This window comes from Neolamprologus multifasciatus, unplaced genomic scaffold, assembly GCF_963576455.1.
Source record: "Neolamprologus multifasciatus unplaced genomic scaffold, fNeoMul1.2 chr03_unloc_1, whole genome shotgun sequence".
NCBI lineage: Eukaryota > Metazoa > Chordata > Actinopteri > Cichliformes > Cichlidae > Neolamprologus > Neolamprologus multifasciatus.
Genome location: NW_028181971.1, coordinates 1,025,896 through 1,045,777, shown reverse-complemented (window position 1 = coordinate 1,045,777; position 19,882 = coordinate 1,025,896). Strand labels below are relative to the sequence as shown.

At 43.0% G+C, this 19,882-nt stretch overlaps 1 protein-coding gene across 2 annotated transcripts in view; it reads right to left on the bottom strand.

Moving 5' to 3' along the window:
* Positions 1-19,839, bottom strand: part of LOC146490527 (uncharacterized) — a 103,907-nt gene extending 84,068 nt beyond the window's left edge. The window contains exons 1-9 of one of the 2 annotated variants that reach the window (XM_085153094.1): positions 19,659-19,839; positions 19,417-19,536; positions 19,218-19,311; positions 19,022-19,133; positions 18,721-18,947; positions 18,460-18,625; positions 18,233-18,360; positions 7,710-18,124; positions 5,034-5,193 (exon numbers count right to left, since the gene is read on the bottom strand). In XM_085153094.1, coding sequence (XP_085009220.1) covers positions 17,807-18,124; positions 18,233-18,360; positions 18,460-18,625; positions 18,721-18,947; positions 19,022-19,133; positions 19,218-19,311; positions 19,417-19,457 — 1,086 coding nt within the window. In that variant the 5' untranslated portion in view covers positions 19,458-19,536; positions 19,659-19,839 and the 3' untranslated portion in view covers positions 5,034-5,193; positions 7,710-17,806. Of the gene's footprint in view, positions 1-5,033; positions 5,194-7,709; positions 18,125-18,232; positions 18,361-18,459; positions 18,626-18,720; positions 18,948-19,021; positions 19,134-19,217; positions 19,312-19,416; positions 19,537-19,658 lie in introns of those variants that run through there. The other variant, XM_085153093.1, reaches the window with a different exon arrangement.
* Positions 19,840-19,882: the final 43 nt, after the last annotated feature.

Genomic DNA, 19,882 nt, shown 5'->3' with positions numbered 1-19,882 from the left:
GCAAACTGCAGTTTGAGGTCGGTCAGCTGTTCAGGAGTCTGATAGCAGTGGGGAAGATGGAGTTGTTGAGTCTGGATGTTCTAGATTTCACACTTCTGAACCTTCGTCTCGAGGGCAGAGGTGTGTCTCTCCTCTGGACTCTGTGATGGTAGCTGCTCTGCAGAGAGGGCAGCGGGGTCCTGATGATCTTCTCCACAGTTGTTATCACTCTATGCAGGCGTTTGCGGTTTGCAGTAGTGCTGCCGTACCATGCAGTGATGCAGCTGGTCAGGGTGCTCTCCACAGTGCAGCTGTAGAACCTGCTGAGGATCTTGGCCAACATACCAAATTTCCTCAGCCTCCTCAGGAAATACAGCAGCTGCTGAGCCTTCTTGACCAGCTGTGTAGTGTTCAGTGTCCAGGTCAGGTCCTCACTGATGTGGACGCCCAGGTACTGCTGCTCACCCTCTCCACTTCACGCTCCCGGCTAAACAGCGGCTGGTGAGGCCTCTTCTTCTTCCTCGTGTCCACTATCGTCTCCTTTGTCTTATCAGTGTTGAGGGTGAGGTTGTTGTCCTCACACCATGACACCAGACCAGCCTCCTCTCTCCTATAAGCCACGTCGTCCTCTCCAGTGATGCGACCGATCACTGCAGTGTCATCCGTGAACTTCAAAATGATGTTGTCTTTGTTGGAGGCGACACAGTCATGGGTGACCAGGGTGTAGAGGATGGGACTGAGGACGCAACCCTGTGGGACGCCAGTGTTTGTCTGCCAGTCAAAAAGTCCTGTAGCCAGTCACAGAGGGTGGAGGGTGCAGGCCGAGTGTAGCCAGTCACAGAGGGTGGAGGTTGCAGGCCGAGTGTAGCCAGTCACAGAGGGTGGAGAGTGCAGGCCGAGTGTAGCCAGTCACAGAGGGTGGAGAGTGCAGGCCGAGTGTAGCCAGTCACAGAAGGTGAGGGATGCACCGATACCGGTATTGGGTATCGTCCTCGATACCACATTTTCTAAAGTACTCGTACTCGTTAAAAGTCCCCCTATACCGGGGACCGATACCACGGTCTGAGACCTGTCTATGTTTGAGCGGCATGTAAGGGGTTAATCACAGGCCCCGAGTGCCCGCCCCCAGGCCCCGGCTGCAGCTCAGAGCTGGGAGAAGAGCAGGCGAGACAAGTCAGCCGTGTGGAACTATTTCAAAGTGAACGAAGACACAAAAACAAAGGCGGACTGCAAATTGTGCTCAGCGAAATTGTCCAGAGGCTCTAAAGGTAGCGCATTTAACACAAGTAATTTAATCAAGCACCAAAATCCCAACACGACAACGAGTACAAAGAGTTTACCCACGCTTATTTACCCACGCTTATTTACCCACGCTTATTTACCCACGCTTATTAGCACAGAGGAGCATAGCTGATGCTTATAGCAGTGGGACGGAAAATAGTTGGGCATTTTAAACACTCTGCCTTAGCCTACTCCCGCCTCGAGGACGTTCAGGGACAGCTCAACCAGCCAATAAAGAGACTGCAGCAGGACGTACAGACGCGCTGGAACAGCACGTATTACATGCTCCAGTCCCTCATTGAGCAAAAGCGAGTGCTGGGCGTGTCCGAGCACGAGCTCCCTGACTCTCTCACCGCTCACCAATGGGCTCTTATGGAGACGACTGTTGCCATCCTCGCCCCCTTTGAGGAACGAACTAAAAAAGTGAGCAGCTACGACGCACTAGCCTCTGATGTCATCCCAGCTGTGACTGTGCTAGTGAGACTTCTAAACAGAGAAACAGACGAGGACCACGGCGTCAAGACAATGAAAGCAACCTTACTGGCAGCTGTCAAGAAGCGCTTCAGTGACGTCGAGACCAACCCACTGTACTTCATCTCCACCATACTGACCCAAGGTAAAGTCTGTGTGCTATAGGTATTCAATGAGTATAGCTACAGTACTAAACGTAAGATTATTTTACATCTGAAATATTATATATTTGTAACTAAAATACACAAATACAAATGTCTGCAATATATATAATATGAAATACATTTCCCTTATTACTACCAGAAAGTCAAATGGCTGGTATTTGTCACAGTGGTTTAGGGGAAACTAAAATCAGTCCTATTTTTCCACATATTAATACATTTATGAATTTTGTGCAGGTATAAAGATCGCTTCTTCTCCAACAACACTGCTCCAGAGGCCAAGCTGCACCTGAAGCAGGAGCTGCAGATGATGTCCAGAGCTGAGGCAGAGGGGAGTCGGGCAGAAGCTGCAGAACCTCCTGCTAAACTGTTCCCCGAGGCCCAGGCCAGCACTAGCAGCAGTCTGGACTGTATTTGATGAAATCGCTAAGGAGCAGCTCCAGGCAGCACAGCCGCTGGTAGCAGGTGCTGCCATTGAGCTCGACACATACCTCAGAGAGGCCCCAAGCCCTCGTGAAGACAGTCCTCTGAAGTACCCACTTCAGAGGACTGTTTGCACACTGAGCATGTGCAAACACAGCAGCCAACATCCTGTCACACTGAGCATGTGCAAACACAGCAACCAACATCCTGTCACACTGAGCATGTGCAAACACAGCAACCAACATCCTGTCACACTGAGCATGTGCAAACACAGCAACCAACATCCTGTCACACTGAGCATGTGCAAACACAGCAACCAACATCCTGTCACACTGAGCATGTGCAAACACAGAAGCCAACATCCTGTCACACTGAGCATGTGCAAACACAGCAGCCAACATCCTGTCACACTGAGCATGTGCAAACACAGCAACCAACATCCTGTCACACTGAGCATGTGCAAACACAGCAACCAACATCCTGTCACACTGAGCATGTGCAAACACAGCAACCAACATCCTGTCACACTGAGCATGTGCAAACACAGCAACCAACATCCTGTCACACTGAGCATGTGCAAACACAGAAGCCAACATCCTGTCACACTGAGCATGTGCAAACACAGCAACCAACATCCTGTCACACTGAGCATGTGCAAACACAGCAGCCAACATCCTGTCACACTGAGCATGTGCAAACACAGCTCTCAGCTTCCATCGCTCACAAGCTCCACCCTCCAGTTAAAAGCCCAGAACAAAGCTTGTGACCAACACAGCGCAGACAGAGGTGATGTCCACGCTCTGTTTCTGGGTGGGAAACTCACCTGTGGGTGTGGCTGTTCCTCCCCTACAATCTCTGATGTCACAGCTGCTAAATTAGACTGAAGCCAGACTCAAACAGAAAACAGCCTCAAAGACTCAGAGAGAGAGCGCTGCTCCATCCCTGGACCCAGATATATGTTCCACCACCACGCTGCAATGCATCCTGGGATAGGGTGGGCCCACCTGTCCTTCAAATCCAGGGAGAAGGAGGACACGTTTGTGGGAGCCTGGGAGTCTGGACGGCCTTCGTGGCCTCGCTGTGATGTCATGAACCTTCAGAGGAAGCAGAGGCTGAATTGAAACACGCCTGCTGACTTCCTGTGTTCTGCTCTGACAGCTGCCATGTGTCACAGTGTGGATAATAAAGCCATCAAACTGCACTCAGCTCCAATAACACCATCAGTGTTTGATGTCCAGAGGATTCATCAGCTTTAACCATGATAGAAGCAGGAAGTTAAGATGAAGATGAACCATGTTGTGACTGAAGGACAAAGCTGAAACATACAGATGTGTACAGATGTGTGGAAAATTAAGCAGCAGCCATGTTTGGAGGCTCACTGAAGTCCTCCCAGCCACCATGTGTCCATGTGAGGGCAGTGGGTCTCAGGAGGTTCATAAAAACAAATGTTGAATGACTTCTTTGCCTCTTGTTGGTAGGTCAGCTCTGCAGCTACAGAGTTGCTTTTTGTGTCTGTGAACCTGAAGCTTGTCCTCTCTTCAAATCTTTGTCCTGCTACAGCGGACGAGCCCAACGGCAAAACTGCTTACCAAAGTTGTACTAAAACATTTTTAACAGATTTCTGCCAAAATCGGTTCGAGGTCAGTGAGCACAACCAGAATTCATACATAAGCCACACTCTCGATATTTGAGAAAATTAAAGGATTTTAAGCCTTATAGTGTGGAAAATACGTTATACAGAAGAAAAGAATATATCGTGATATATATCGTTACCACACATGCTTCAAATGATATGGATTTGAGGCCATATCGCCCAGCCCTAAACAACAGGTTATTAAACACAGCTGTATGAACACCAACACATCAGTTTGATCTACAGATCAGATCATACATCAGGTTTACTTCATGTAAAATAAACGTCTCACTCTATGAGCTCCATCAGTCTGTGTAACTCCTCATTATCATTTCTGAGCAAAGTTTACCTGCACACTTCCTCATGTCTGACAGTGTGTGTGTGTGCCAACATTAACCAGCTTATCATCAGCTCCTTCATGAATAACTCAGACTGACAGAGTAATGAACAGAGCACAGAGTGAAGCCTCTGCTCTGATCCATCAAGCAGGATTCACATAGTAACATGTTTTTCCTTTCAACACTTCATTGTGTTTCACTTGAAACAGATGAAAAAGTGTTCGATTGTGCGCTTCACACAGTCCTGAGTCACAGAGGTTTAAATGTGTTTGATTCTGAGAGGCTTTACTCCTGCATTAACATCAAGTATATGTAGGATTTAAACCGCAGTGAAAACATCCTTAAATATTGATGGTGTGTGTGAGAGTCTGTATTTACTTCTGATTATCTCTGTTTGCAGTGACCCTGAACTGAGCTGGAGCAGCTTCATGTTGTTTTGACGTCACTCAGTAAAACCTGAATGTCGGCTTCTGAAGAACAAACTGGTTTCATCTGTTTCCAGTTAAAGGGACGATCATTGTTCCACCAGTGATGTTGGATCCAAAGTTTCATTCAGATCATTTTAAACTGTTTATCAAAGACAAATGTTTGAGTGCAGAGTTACTGACTGATAACCAGAGTGGATTCAGCCAATCATCAAATCATCTCATTTGTTTTATTTTATGTAAATACAAACGTCTCACTTCCTGATCTGCTCATAAAGTTCCTAAAGACAAACTGTTAAAGGAGGAAACAAAGCAAACTTACAGTTTCTTCACACACCAACAACAAGCTCCACAGCTGCACACTAAACACGGACACACAGGTGATTCCTGGAAGGAGGCGGGGCTTCACCTGAAGCAGGACAGGTGGAGACTTGATAAGAATTTTCCCCTTACAGGGAGGAGGCTGATCTTCAGATGAGTTCCTGTTAAATGTGACGAAACAAAGTTAAAAGTGGACTCAGTCTTGTCTGATTTCACTCTGTTTTTCACTGAGCAGGTTGAAGTTTTATTAATGAAAATCAGCAGAGCTTGGTACTGATGGAAGAACCTCCTCTAATCGCTGTCATTCAGAGTGATCCAACCACTTTTGTATGTGGCACTGAATCCGATACATATCTGATGTTTTAGAAAGCGACTGCTGTTTGAATGGTCGTGTTGCATTAAATCCGTCTTTTAGGTCACTGACACAAGCCAACTATCAGTGCCGGAGAACACATACCTCTGCACCGAGGTAGCAGCCACTGCTCCAAACAAGGCCATTGTTAAAGTACAGCCTCTATTTTTTCTCAGTGTCCTTCTTTCTCTAATTAATTTGTCAAAATACTGTCGGTTACGATGTGCAGAAATCGACAGACTCCTGCAACAACACCTACTAGCTCTGTAGTTGCCATTTTTATTTCTCTAAACAGACTGCATTGTGTGTGACGTTTTCTTTTGCGCATGCGGCCGCTTTGAGGACCGTGAACCGTTCACACTGGAGCACGTTTGTTGTCACATTTTATTTGTAGTGTGAACAAACAGACAAAAAAAATCAGATTTGATCAAAAAATCAGAATTGAGCATTAAGACCTGCAGTGTGAACGTAGGTCAAGCCAGGCCTCTGGTCAAGGACCCAAACTTGAAGGACAAAAACCACCAGCAGGGGCAACTGGGTAACTTTTATCTTATATTATTGAAAGGTCTTTGTATTCCTAGGTAAAGGAGAGAGGCGCAAGCAGGTGGTGTAAAATCTAGGAAAGTATGTTGCTGGTTGGTGAAAAGCTAGTGTGTTTATCCAGAGTGAGGGATTCTGACAGTCACAGTGATTCTGAAGTAAACATTCGTCCTATTGTGAGAGTGGAAGCAGAAGAACAATGAAAAGACAAAAATAACTGTAAGTGAAGGAATATCTTCTGGCTCAACTGAGGGGCTAAACTCTGCATGTGTTTTGATATGCTTGTTTAAAAATCTGCCGTCTGACTGCTCAGACTGAGTCAGAGTAAAGTTCACATGCTGACGTGTGAACACACTGATAACGGCTCAGCTCTGAAACACTGTTTGTGTCACGGTCCAGCAGATCTGCCTGAGAAATCCTCTGCTACATGTGGGTAATGTGTTTCCCCTCTTTTCTCTCTCTCCTCTGTCGCCTGGGCGGAGTTCATTGTGGGCCTCCACCCTTGGCCTACTTACCTGGGAGATGAGTAACACCTGCGCCTCACTAACTGGCCTCTAGTGAAGGGAAGAAGTGAAATTTCTCTTCGCTGGATCATTGCTGGACTGTATCAGTGAAATCCTGGCGAGGACACAACTAATCTAGTGGCCCTTGGTCGTCATTTCCCTGTGTACAGACACCCTGGATCTGCCCTTGTTCTCTACGGAGATTCTGGTGCAAGAGAGTGTGAGAGACTGGTGAGATGCAGAGAGAGAAGAGGCCCCTGCTTGTCCCTGCACCCTTGTATATAGCACTTTATCACTGTCGAACATTTCACCTCATGAATAAACTCTCTGTTCTTCTTCCTTTGAGCAAAACAGTCCTGCGTTTGAGTCCCTCCAGTTGCTGTAACAGTTTGATTTATTTTAAACATGAACATTTCTGCTGCAAAGCTTCAAATGTTCAGCATGTTTCTCTGTTTCCAGTCTATAGATCCAGTCACACTTTCTACCTTCACCTGTGCAGGAAAGACTGAGAGCAGAGCTGAAACCAAGCGTCCAATCAGTGAGCAGCATCAACACCTGAGCTTCATTCAGACTCTGTTATGTTATCATTGAAGATGTTGTGTGAATGAAATGATGTAAATATCCAAACAACTTCTTGTATGAAGCAGTCACTGATACACTACTGTGTCGCTGACACACACTGTGCGAGGTCACTTCCTGTGTTTGCTCTTAGAAACATGGCTGTACAGTGTTGTATGTGAGCAGCACACAGCCATACGTCAGCACATCTTCTACATTTACACAGTCAGGCTGTATTAGCAGAACAAAGAAACGCTGTGGATGCTCCTCATTTGAACAAATGTCACTCTGATCCAAAACAAACAGGAAAATGCATCAATACAGAAGATGACAGAGCCAATCAGAAATGTGCATATTACTGCTCAGAGCTGCAGCTTCACTCAACAACTTGTCATATCCAGATTGTTGACACGAGTGATGAAAGGTGTGCTTGTGTTCTCAGAGCTCTGCTTTTTAAACTGGAGCTTGTTCCTTCTTCTGATTGGTCGATCTGTGAGCGACTTCCACAACAATGAAATACAGTCAGACTGAGATCCACCACAACTCACAGCTCATCTTTACTACAATCATGTTTTTCAGTCCCATCAGGAAAAGTTTGGGATCCAATAAGATCCACTTAGAGTGGATGTTTCCACTCAGTTTTCCCACATCTTCCAAAGCCAACAACAGCTGAGCTGGACAGAAACAATCCCAGGTTTCCCTGACTGAAGGTCACCATGCTCACCTCAGCGTGGGAGGAGTTTCAGGCCTTCAGACAGACGGCTGCAGGTCAGTGCTGCACCGACGTTGTTGGGTCCTGAGTCATGGGGACAGCAAACGACTTGTCAAAGCATCTGCAGGAGAAGAAAGCTGAACTTTATTAAGCAGCAAAAGGACATCAAAGCACTAGATGTGAGTAAAGAGCTGCTCCTCGGCCCCATCATCGTGTGCTCGCTGCAGCTTCTACATCAGGTTCTAGTGGACAACCATGAACCTGAACTCAACACCTGAAACTGTCCAGCAGCTCTTTGTGTCTCCACGTCTCTGCTGGATGGACTCACCCACTGAAGCCAGGACTCAGTGTGGAGCTGGGTGTGGAAAACGTCCTGTATCACCATCACATGACACAGAGGGTCCACAGAGGGTGTCACGGGTAAGCTCACGGTCACTGGGAGGCTGAGTGTGGAGTCAGTGTTGCTGTGGTTTGTGTGTGTGTGGAGATGAAACACACCAGTGTGTCCTGTCACATCTGTTTGACCTCTGTCACAGTGAGCTGACCTCTGCTCCTCCTGCGTCTCTCACTGGACTAACTTTGTTAGCTGGACAACGATCGTGTCCACAAAATGTTTCCTTACAAGGTGAACGACGTTTCATTTAAACTGAATCTCTGCTTTTATTGTGAAAAACCTCCTTCAAACATGTCCGAGCGTTACAGAGTCTGTGGATTTTCCCACAGACGTTGCTCCTGTGCTTCCACAGCTGTCACACAGACACATTACCGACTTCATGTCCAACGAAAGCTGCCAGATTTGTACTTTTCCACATCCTTAAATGTGTTTTCAAATTAAAAGCAGCACTTCCTGTTTCCATGGAGGAAATGTAAACCACGTGGGAGCTTTAAACATTAATGTGTTTTCAAATTAAAAGCAGCACTTCCTGTTTTCATGGAGGAAATGTAAACCACGTGGAAGCTTTAAACATTAATGTGTTTTCAAATTAAAAGCAGCACTTCCTGTTTCCATGGAGGAAATGTAAACCACGTGGGAGCTTTAAACATTAATGTGTTTTCAAATTAAAAGCAGCACTTCCTGTTTCCATGGAGGAAATGTAAACGACGTGGAAGCTTTAAAAATTAATGTGTTTTCAAATTAAAAGCAGCACTTCCTGTTTCCATGGAGGAAATGTAAACCACGTGGGAGCTTTAAACATTAATGTGTTTTCAAATTAAAAGCAGCACTTCCTGTTTCCATGGAGGAAATGTAAACCACGTGGAAGCTTTAAACATTAATGTGTTTTCAAATTAAAAGCAGCACTTCCTGTTTCCATGGAGGAAATGTAAACCACGTGGGAGCTTTAATCATTAATGTGTTTTCAAATTAAAAGCAGCACTTCCTGTTTCCATGGAGGAAATGTAAACCACGTGGGAGCTTTAAACATTAATGTGTTTTCAAATTAAAAGCAGCACTTCCTGTTTCCATGCAGGAAATGTAAACCACGTGGAAGCTTTAAACATTAATGTGTTTTCAAATTAAAAGCAGCACTTCCTGTTTCCATGGAGGAAATGTAAACCACGTGGAAGCTTTAAACATTAATGTGTTTTCAAATTAAAAGCAGCACTTCCTGTTTCCATGGAGGAAATGTAAACCACGTGGGAGCTTTAAACATTAATGTGTTTTCAAATTAAAAGCAGCACTTCCTGTTTCCATGGAGGAAATGTAAACGACGTGGAAGCTTTAAAAATTAATGTGTTTTCAAATTAAAAGCAGCACTTCCTGTTTCCATGGAGGAAATGTAAACCACGTGGAAGCTTTAAACATTAATGTGTTTTCAAATTAAAAGCAGCACTTCCTGTTTCCATGGAGGAAATGTAAACCACGTGGGAGCTTTAAACATTAATGTGTTTTCAAATTAAAAGCAGCACTTCCTGTTTCCATGGAGGAAATGTAAACCACGTGGGAGCTTTAAACATTAATGTGATGCTGTTGACGTCTCATTTTCAGACAAATAGAAGAAAGGAAGTGTGAGGTCTGAGGTCTGGTCCTTCTAATAAAGATGCATTTCCTCCAGTATAGCCATGAACTCGTGGGGCTGAATGATCACATGTTATCACAGTGATCATGAGGCTCAATGTAAAACGTTCAAATAGACTGAAACACTGTAGATAAAGGTCAGAGGTCACGTTGATGCCTTCATGTTTGACCACAGAACGGTCAGTCTGTGTAACAGACTCTGTGATCAGTGATCAGTGCTGTGGGTCCAGGTCAGATGTTGGATCTCTGATTCTTTCACGTCCATGTTAAACAGCTGCTGCGATGAACTGTGACTGTTAGCAGTAATTAAATATGTCTGCACACTGTGAGAGAGCCGTCCTCCATCAGTGAGGCTGACAAACGCTCACACTGGGAACAGGAAGCAGATTTCTGTCTGACTGTCCTGATGGACAAAGGATGAAATCCTCTGTGACACAGTCAGCCTGTTACAGCCCATAATAACAATGAACACTTATTAAAATATGAAAGGATCACGTTAGATAAAACTGTTTTTAATAACATATGTAAACAGATCCAACAACATTGACACAATTAAGATCAAATCATTAGTTCCAGCTCACATGGACTGGAGTGAGGACACCAGTGACTGAAAGAACCAGTGTTTCCATCAGACTCATGAACATCATCATGTGTTATGTTAGTGTCTCATTCAGCACAGACACATTATTTCTGTTAGGTCCTGTCAGCTGTCAGCACTCTGTACAAGCACGACTGTGAACAACAGACTTCTTTTAAATGTGTCACAGAAACATTCAGTGTGGATTTGATCCAGATGTTTCTCCGTATGTAAGTTACTCAGGCATCAAATAGATTTGAAGTCTTTATGATCCTGAGCTGACTTCAAACAAGGAGCTTCTCAGACTAACAGCACGAGCACAAAACTGAAAGGATGAGAAACAAAAGTTTGATTTTAATGCTTCACAGAAAATCTATTTGAATACGCTGGAGACTCATTTAGGTCACTGCTGTTGTTTCACTCAGTGCAGCGTTTCTGAAATGTCTTTGTATTATAGTGAATTTTGAGCTTTGCAGGATACAAAGAAGAAGAAATCAAAGATTACAGCAGGTAGTTGTACAGAGGACGTCAGCTGATGGAGCAGAGGGAGGCCGACTGTGGATGAATGAGGAGGTGAAGGCCTGCAGGCGGGTGGAGACAGAGGAGGTGATGTCACTAATGACTTCAGAGCAGCTTTCTCCTTATTAACATAGTTGTTTGGTCACGTTGTGTTGTAATGAGACACGTACAGTTTGTGGACCCGGGGCTTTGTGTGTTTGTGATCAGTCTTGGTGTTGAGGATTTCTCATGTTCAGCTCCAACAAAGTTGGAGCTAAAACTCTTCCTGTAGCCACGTGTGCTTTGCATTCTGCAGCAAAGTTCTACAGATGTGCAAAGATCTGGGCGAGCAATGAGCTGTGACATCAACATGAACTTTCTGTTTCCTCCAAAAGTCCACAGCACTTCCTGTTGTTGCTCAGACGTGACTGAGAACTCTTTGAAATGACTTAGCGTTAGCTGTATGCTAGCTACACTCTGACTTTCAGCTCAACGTCTTTTGCCACCAGGATGTTTCCCTCAAAGATGCTCGTAGGTGGATCTGACTGTGGCCAATCACCACCTGCGCCGCCCTGATCAGATACCCAGCTGGGATAATGAGCTCGCCAAAGGAGAAGACTGAAAGCACTGACACGAGGAAGGAACGAGTCAGAGGACCAGTGAGTGTCAGCAGAACCACTGTTCAGGACGAGACCACAGACATCAGCCACGACTGACCGTGTACTTAGTGAAAACCTCAGACAGCAGAAAGCAGAGAAAGAGGAGGAGCAAGGAGAGCAGCCATGATGGAAGGACGGGTATGTACCAGCAGCAGATAGAGGAAGTGGCTCTGTAGATATTTATAGTCAGTCCTCATGCATGTGCTGTGCATATAGTAAGTGTCTGTCATGAAGCTGTCATGTGTGCATATCTGTGGTCAGTAAAGCTGATTGTGATTAATAGCTACACCACAGAGTGCCCAAAGAGTTGTTGCATTGTTAGCCTTGTTTAGGGAGGGCTGGGCTTTCTTTGGAGCCCCAATTCATTAAAGTTAGTTCAGCACCGAGTGAAAAGAATCCCTGAAGACTCAGCACAGAAAGTGTGGGACACAAGTTTGCTTTGGAGACATGGACTGAGTTAGAAAACTAGCCAACATGATTTATAACGGACAGTCATCATTAATGATGGAGAACTGAAAGGACATGAAGGCTGCGCTGTTACACTTTTTGATAGCTGGAAACTTTAACTGTCATCAGAAAACATCAAATATTCTGGATCCTCTCTGCAGTGTCTCGTCTTTCCTCTGTGACTTCCGTGGATTTTAGCTCAAAAATGTTTTTAAATGGTTTGTCAGCAAACTGACCTCTGACCTCTACAGTACTGACCTGTACAAAGAGCTGTCAGTCTCAGCTCTTCTCTCCCAGCACTGGTGGAGCAGGTGTAGTCGCTGCTGACAGCCATTGTTGGTTTTCTCAGAGACAGGCGGAGGTCTGCAGTGTTGAGAACATCAGCTCTCATCGATGTGCGCCGCTGTAACGCTGCTTTTGTCCTCTGAGATCACCAGGTATGAAATCCGAGTACTGACAGGGCAGCAGGACAGATCTTTCCCCCTCATTCACTTCCATGAGCACAGCCAAGGCATGCTGGGAAACTGAGGACACACCAACAGATGTAGAAATGACCTGCATGCTGTGGGTTTGTCTCCTCACAGGTGACCAATTAGCTGCAGAAACCCAAGCCAGGTGTGTGAATACTGACACATGGACTCTTCTTTATAATAACTACACAATAGTGAGCATTAGTATGTAGTTTATTAATGGAACCAAACTGTTCCTGTTATAGCTGACTTTCAGGACCTCCAAGTCTGCACTTATGTTTATTATCAGTTGGAGCCCCTCCTCATTCTTCTTCTTCTTCTTTGGTGCAACCCTGTAAATTTTGGGGTACCCCTTTGGCCCCTCCCCTTTGCTACAATTCCCCTGTGGGAGAGGTCGGTGTCATTTCTTTCCCAACACTGTACAACACACATATAATGTATATTTAGCCACCCTGATGTTTCTGATTGTGTTTTTAGGTCAATTATTGTCATCATTGTGTCTTTGCTAGATGCTGTGAATGTGTAGTACGTGTGTGCCACAAATGTGTTACAGGCACAGTCTATGCTAGCATGAATAGATCTTGCTAGCTTGGAAGTTGTGGTGGGTGGAGCTAACCCTCGTCCCTCCTGTTTGCATTTGGTTGTAGGAGCTGGAGCGAGCAAGTTAATGACTTGGAGCTCTTTGTTTCTTTGACCTTTCATTGTCAGACACAACGTAGGAACACGCCGGTTACATTAAGACAGATTTAAAAGATCTGGATCAATAAGTTCAGAACATCATCAGTGACAGCAGTTTTATATGTCTAAAGTATGACACACAGACAGACCAGTTATTTAGGAGCTGTTATGGTTGTAAATTATAGGTTTATTACTCAGAAAATGATTAATGAAGTATTTAGATAATAATGATGTTTCAGATGATTAACATACAGGATAATTCTGGTTCTATAAATGTTATGAAGTTTGATTTCTCTGAGGTTTCATAAATACTCATCTCTGACTGTAATTTCTGGTAACTGAGACACTTACTAGTCGTTATTGTTAGTTAGTGCTTTTGTCTGATCTCAACGAAGGTGACGATTATTCAGACTTTCAGGAGGTTTTAGATGAAACTGAAAGGCCCACAGAACCAAACACGTCTCAGCTGTGATCACAGCAGAAACAGAAAAACACAAAGTGATCAAACACATACCAAAGCCTACACTGCCATCTAGTGACAGAAACTAGTACTGCTAGACAACCAGGCTGCTTTAAAGCAGGTGATATTTAGGTTGAAAAATAAAAAATAAGTTGATAATAAACATTTGACAAAATCTTTTGGCAGCTAACATCTGGAAGTGAGCTGTTCTTTGGTGGTAATTAACAGTTTATTCTTGTTGGTAATTATGTAATGAAGGGTAGCAGTAAAAGTCACACACACACAGAAATGTTCCTCCATGGCTGACAACAACAGCTACAGACACGTCTGTGACTGCGATGAACACCTGAGTGTAAGACGAGGACTGAATATGATACAGTAACAGTCAAATATGAATGTGTGTAACAGCATGATTATGTATTATACATATATCAGAAATATGTGACATTTTACAGCATGTCAAATCTATCTGAACATGAAACCAGTGTTAAAACCATTTCAGTCTCAGTCAGTGTTACTGAAACATTCATCTCCAACAGCATCACTGACAGACAGTTGGAGCAGCTACAGTCAAATCATTGATCAGTGTTTTTAGAACATTAGCTGCTGTTGCTGCACTAGTGCTGCTGCTCTCTTTCTCTTATTGTAGGTCTTTAGCTAACAACATCAAGTGTCTTCATGTGACTGTTGTCTAATGTTCAAATGTAGATAACACCACCTGCACCACCCTGTTCCACAGCACAGCCCTCTCATGTAGGCTTGGCTGCAGCACATATTAGCAGCTGCAGTGACATCAGCTTTCTGTGCAGCACTAGACAGGAGATCCCGCTCCATAGTGTCATCACATCTACAGACGGTTACATGTTCTCACCTGGTAATAAGAAGCTCCAAGATTAACAGACTGAAGGAAATACAAATGAAAGTTACAGTAAACTGAAATCTTGGAAACACAACATGAAACAGCGTGGGAAATATGTTCATGTTGCATAAAACATGTGTTGCATTACAGATATTTCTATATTTAAGGTGGGATGGGCTCATCCACCCACTCTCACACCATCATATCACCATCCTGGGTTAGTGTCTTGGTCTCAGCTCACAACATCAGCACAGTCTCGGCTTGGCTGAGGTAGTTGAGTGGTTCTTGTTGTCCCTGACAGCTGCAGGGACAGTGCCATCAGCCATGCAGCAGCACAATGACTGCTCAAAGTCAGTGTGGCTCAGTCTACTGTAAACATTGTCCTAAAGTGGTGGCAAAGTGGCTGCAAGCTGCCTGTACATGCACTCCCAGTACGTGCACCTGCAGATGATATCCACAAAGCTCTGAGTGTCACAGAGTGGGCCTGTGCTCAGGTCACTCTGCCCCATTGAATTCTACTGACAGAGTTTTACAAGTGTGAGGAAAGTTATATATACAAGTTGGTGGCTGCACAGTAAAAAACAGAGTGTCAATTTTACACTTAGAGAGTTGATTTTAACTCTGTTTCAGATAACATTTGGTCCCACTCAAAATTAGAGTAAAATTTACTCTATGGCCAGTGTTAACTTTTTAGTGTTAATTCTACTCAGTTTAGTGTCAAAATTAACAACAAAATGTGTAAAAATATTTAACACTGAGGGTTATTCACACTGTTTAGAGTAATATGATTTCACTTTATAGAGTTATTTTTAGTCCAAGTTCACTCTAATGTGTAATAATATTTCATTTTCATTATTTTTTCATATTTATCATATGATGCTATATTTCTAAATGGCTGTGATCTATCCTATATTGTGAAAATAACTACAAACATACAGGTTACAGTAACAGCATTTATTAGCATAACAAACTCTTACAAATGACAGTAGCTATGATGCTCACCAGAGAAAGCAATATGGGACCACAAAGAGAGCGCTGTCATTCACTCCATACGACAATTGTACGTCAAAAGGCCTGGGATAATGCAGGCTGTCAACATGAAAGACAACTAAATCTTGCTTTGTCCTGGTCAACTCATAGGCATGGAAATGTTCTTGAAAGGCTACTGTACATAATGGCAAAGTGAGAAGTACCAGTTTCTCGTGTATTATCAGAACTGACTCAATCTGGTAAAACAGGCATTTCAGACACTGCCACAAATAACCAAATGCGGGCGGTAAACAATACCATTCTGTTTAGCCCAGTTCACTTTCATAACTTGAACTCTATTGGGCAGTTGCATTGCTATTGAAATTCCAGAACCTCCTTTTACCATATCTAAAGACACCATTTTTCCTGGACCAATGTCTAACCGACTAAAGGCTGTTGAAGATTGCCAAATGTATGCCATATAATTCTGCTGTTTTTTGGCCAGCGTTTTGGTGATATTTTTGAATGATTTGAGCTGTTTCTTGAAAAAATTGTGCTTACCTTCATAGCGCATGCACCAACTATGAAGTACAGGCCCTATTTTTTGGATGCAGAGAGGATAATGGATAAGAAAATGGTGCTTTGGTAAAAGGTTTTTCTGGGGATACAACATCTTGAACAGTTTGTGGTGTTCCACAATCAAATGTTTTAAATATACACACATACCTTGAGATAACATAGGAGAAAAGACAATATTAACTATCTGTAGTAATAAAAGTAGTAGGCCCCAATGTTGGTCAGTAGAGGTTACCAAATCTCCAAACATGAGGGGAACATTCCTCAGTAAGCACCATGTCTGAATAGCATTCAGTCCCAGATCATTAGACTCTCCACCTAAATTCACAGCCACTGGCCTATTGTTTTTCTCCATGAATCCATAATCAAAACTTTGTATTCTCAAATTCAGTTCTCCCAATGTAAGATGTTGTTCTTTTAAATACAAAAACAATAACTTCAGTTCGTACTGGGCCACTCCTTCCAAAACATCATGCATCACATCAACTGAGAAGTTCTCAGTTGTGTGAAAATATGTCAGTGAATTCAATAAGCATGAACTCTTTACACCAAAAACATAAGGAAGCAATGGATTATTAGACATTTCCTGACAGTGAGCAGTGTGGTTGTCTTTGGTGCGCAACACTATTTTGGGGGAATCTTCAGAGAATTCTGTTTGAAAGTCATCTTTTTCAGCTAAACAAAACCTGCAACAATACCTTGCACTGAAAGACTCCACCAGACCAAACAAGCTATGTAAGCCTAAATTATCACCAGTGACCTGTACCACACTACCACCAACATAACCACCAAACAGTGGAATCTCAATACCATCGCTCTCTAACACTTTAATGTCTCGAACAATAGGAGCAAGAATTTCACTAAAACCATAACGTTTCAGATCTTGTGCATGAAATAAGGCACAAAGGTGTATGTTGGCCAAAAATGAATTCCATTTGGGAGAGAAGTTTCTTAAGGTAAAATATACTGCACCCAACTCGTGAATACCTCGCTTGGAACCAAGAGGATTTGCAACCTCAAAGTCATCATAGAACATTTGGATCTGAACTGTGTGCTTTTCTGTTGAAAAAAGAGTCTTCAATAGAGATCCATCACAAATATCTCTGAGTCTTGAATCACAAGTGTCGGATTTTTTCAACATTTCTCCAACATGCTGACTCTTAAATATTGATTCCAATGTTGATAAAATTGGAACATACATGAATTTATCTTGAACAACTGCCTGATCATATGTTCCAGTCTTTTTATTTCGCCTTGTGTCAAATCTTGAGCCAATTACACATTCAACTGGTTCTACAGTTTCCCACTTGTCTGATAAATATTTTGACCTCTTGTACTCCGAATTAAGAACTGAGAAAGGATTCTCTAACTCATCAAAACATGCTTCAACTTTCTTGCACATTTCTGTTTCTCTTTCATTACTAAATACATGCTTAATGACTGTTTCTTTAGCATGTTGTTGGATATCTTGAACAATCTCTTCCATGGAATTCACTACAGGATTCACTACACTTTGGCCTACACCTGCTGCCTTTAGATCAGAAATAACAGCTGCACAACTATTTACAAGGTCTGCTGAAGATAATTCCCACTCAGCCTCTAAATGTTCAGGCACCACATCATCATTAGCAGCAGTACTTGTGTCCGTAACACTTTGAACTGGTGAAAAATCTAGTTCTGCAGAATCAAATGAACTGCTTACGTGGCATTTGTTCAGGTGCTTTCTAAAGCCAGAAAAACTACTAAAAGAACGTGAGCATCCCACTTGGCCACATTTGAGATATAGTGTCCTGCCAGTACAGAGACCATGAATTACCTTAAGGTGTTTTACAAGGCTGTTTGGTCTACCATGATCACTTTTGCAAAGAAAGCACTTCATTATTTTGATCTCAATGGATACTAACGCACCATTCTTGCTCGCAACTCTGCAACTCTGGGAGTTTCCTTTGTTTCCCCAACATCAATGTTGTAAATGGTTGTTTGCAGAAAAGTGAAAAGGTTGGTCAGGGATGAACTGTAAGACGTATCAAAGACATAATGGGCCTTAAAGAGTTCATCAAGGGCTCCTACTGAACCTGTCACTTTACATGGAAGTGCATGCTTGTCAATCACAATGAAGAAGGTGTGAATGCTGCTTCTTGTGGGTCCCTGAGCAAGAAGGTAGGGCTGACTGCTTCGGGTGATGTTGTCTAGATGCTGCTGTACACTGGTTCCAGCCTACAACAACACATTAAACAGCAGTATTTAGTGACTATCCCATTAGATTAGATCACCTTACTGTACATTACAATGGCGGTGATGGAATATATATTTTAAATAACATACCTTTAGGAATTTGATGAGGTTATCGACAGCTTGAGATGCAGACATCTTTCCTGGTCTCTTTCGCCCTTGTGCAGATGGCGGTAGCAGATGTAGCAGCAGCAAGATAGCAGACATGTCACTGTCCCAGCCTACAGACGAATAAACAAAGAATTACTCCAAAAATACATTCAATAGACAGAATTACCTATATAACCAACAATGGCAGATAAAAACAGTCAGAGTCATACCATTCTCAACTTCAGTAGCTGACTCAGCATTGCACATCAACTCCAAGAGCTCCGAGGTGGGTACAAGTCCATGACTTTCCTTTACAATCTTTGATTTGAGATCGATGGGCCACCTCTCCAAGAATTTGTTGGCAGTGACCTCATCAAACAGGAAATCTTGTTCTATCTATAATGCAAAAACAGAAGATAAGAGAGGTGTAATGAGTGAAACTGCAAGCTGCATGGAATATTTCAGTGATTCAACAAATGAAGATGTCTTACCAGTCCTGGTGTGTCCAGAAACCGCGGGAAGACTGTGAAGACATCTGCTGCATTCTTATCATCGCTGACCATTGAATGCCGATAAATGAAGGTAGCTTTCATCTTTTCACGGATAGTGTCTTCATCAGCAGAGTGTCTCAAAAGCGCAATAGCTGCTTTTACATCCTCATCTGATAACACTGTCTCAGTGGTGAGTGGTCTGGATCGACCACGGCCTGGCCCGCCAACTTAAGAAAAAACTATTTGATTGACTCCTACCTACAAATTAGATCAGAATCATTTAAATCACAAGTGAACTTACTTTTAGGAGATTTGGAAAGTGAGACACTTCTTTCCTCTGCAGCTTTTCTTTGAATGGTCTTCAACCGCCACGCAAGGTATCCTGAAGCGCTCTCTGGATCATAGTAATGTTCCTATGTAATTAAATACAAGCAGAATGTTATCAACATTTCTGAGGGCAACTATGTGTTTAATGTTGCAAGGTCCCCTTTACTTACATATCCATGTTGTGAATATGGGTCTTCCAGATATGGAAACAGAGCAACAATCCCCTGCGCATACATCACTCTTACACTTTTAGGGGGAGATGTCCTAATGTATAAATTCAGTGATGACCGTCACTCAATTGGCATTGAACATCACAATTAAAAATAATACTAAAAATGTTTCTTTATAGACTACATTTATGATTCTTACCCATGTGCTTCTGTCATCTCAGCAGCAAGTATGTTTATCATCTGTCAGAGATTTGGTTTTTGCATACTCTTGTATGATGTGTTCACCACCAGGCTTTGTTGTTAGGATTTTTTCAATCAGCTTAAATAGACATAAAATATGAAGTCAGAAATTTTTTAAACCTTGAGAAAAACTGGAAAATGATTACATAAAAACACTTCACATCAAACATGCAAATTAGGCTAACAATGTTCACTACCCACAGCTTTTGCTTCATAGTTTATATGGCATGGCCTTTTAGGTTGTCTTCCTTCAGTGGTGGCTGCTTCTTCAGGAGGTTCACACATTGTGAAGTTTAGCATGATTGTATCATCAGATGGAGAAGATGATGATGATGATAGAGATACACCTGTGCATTAAGGAACATGACCAAAGCAGAAGCATTAAATTTAACTGTTAATGCTTCAATCTCAACCTTTATATTTAA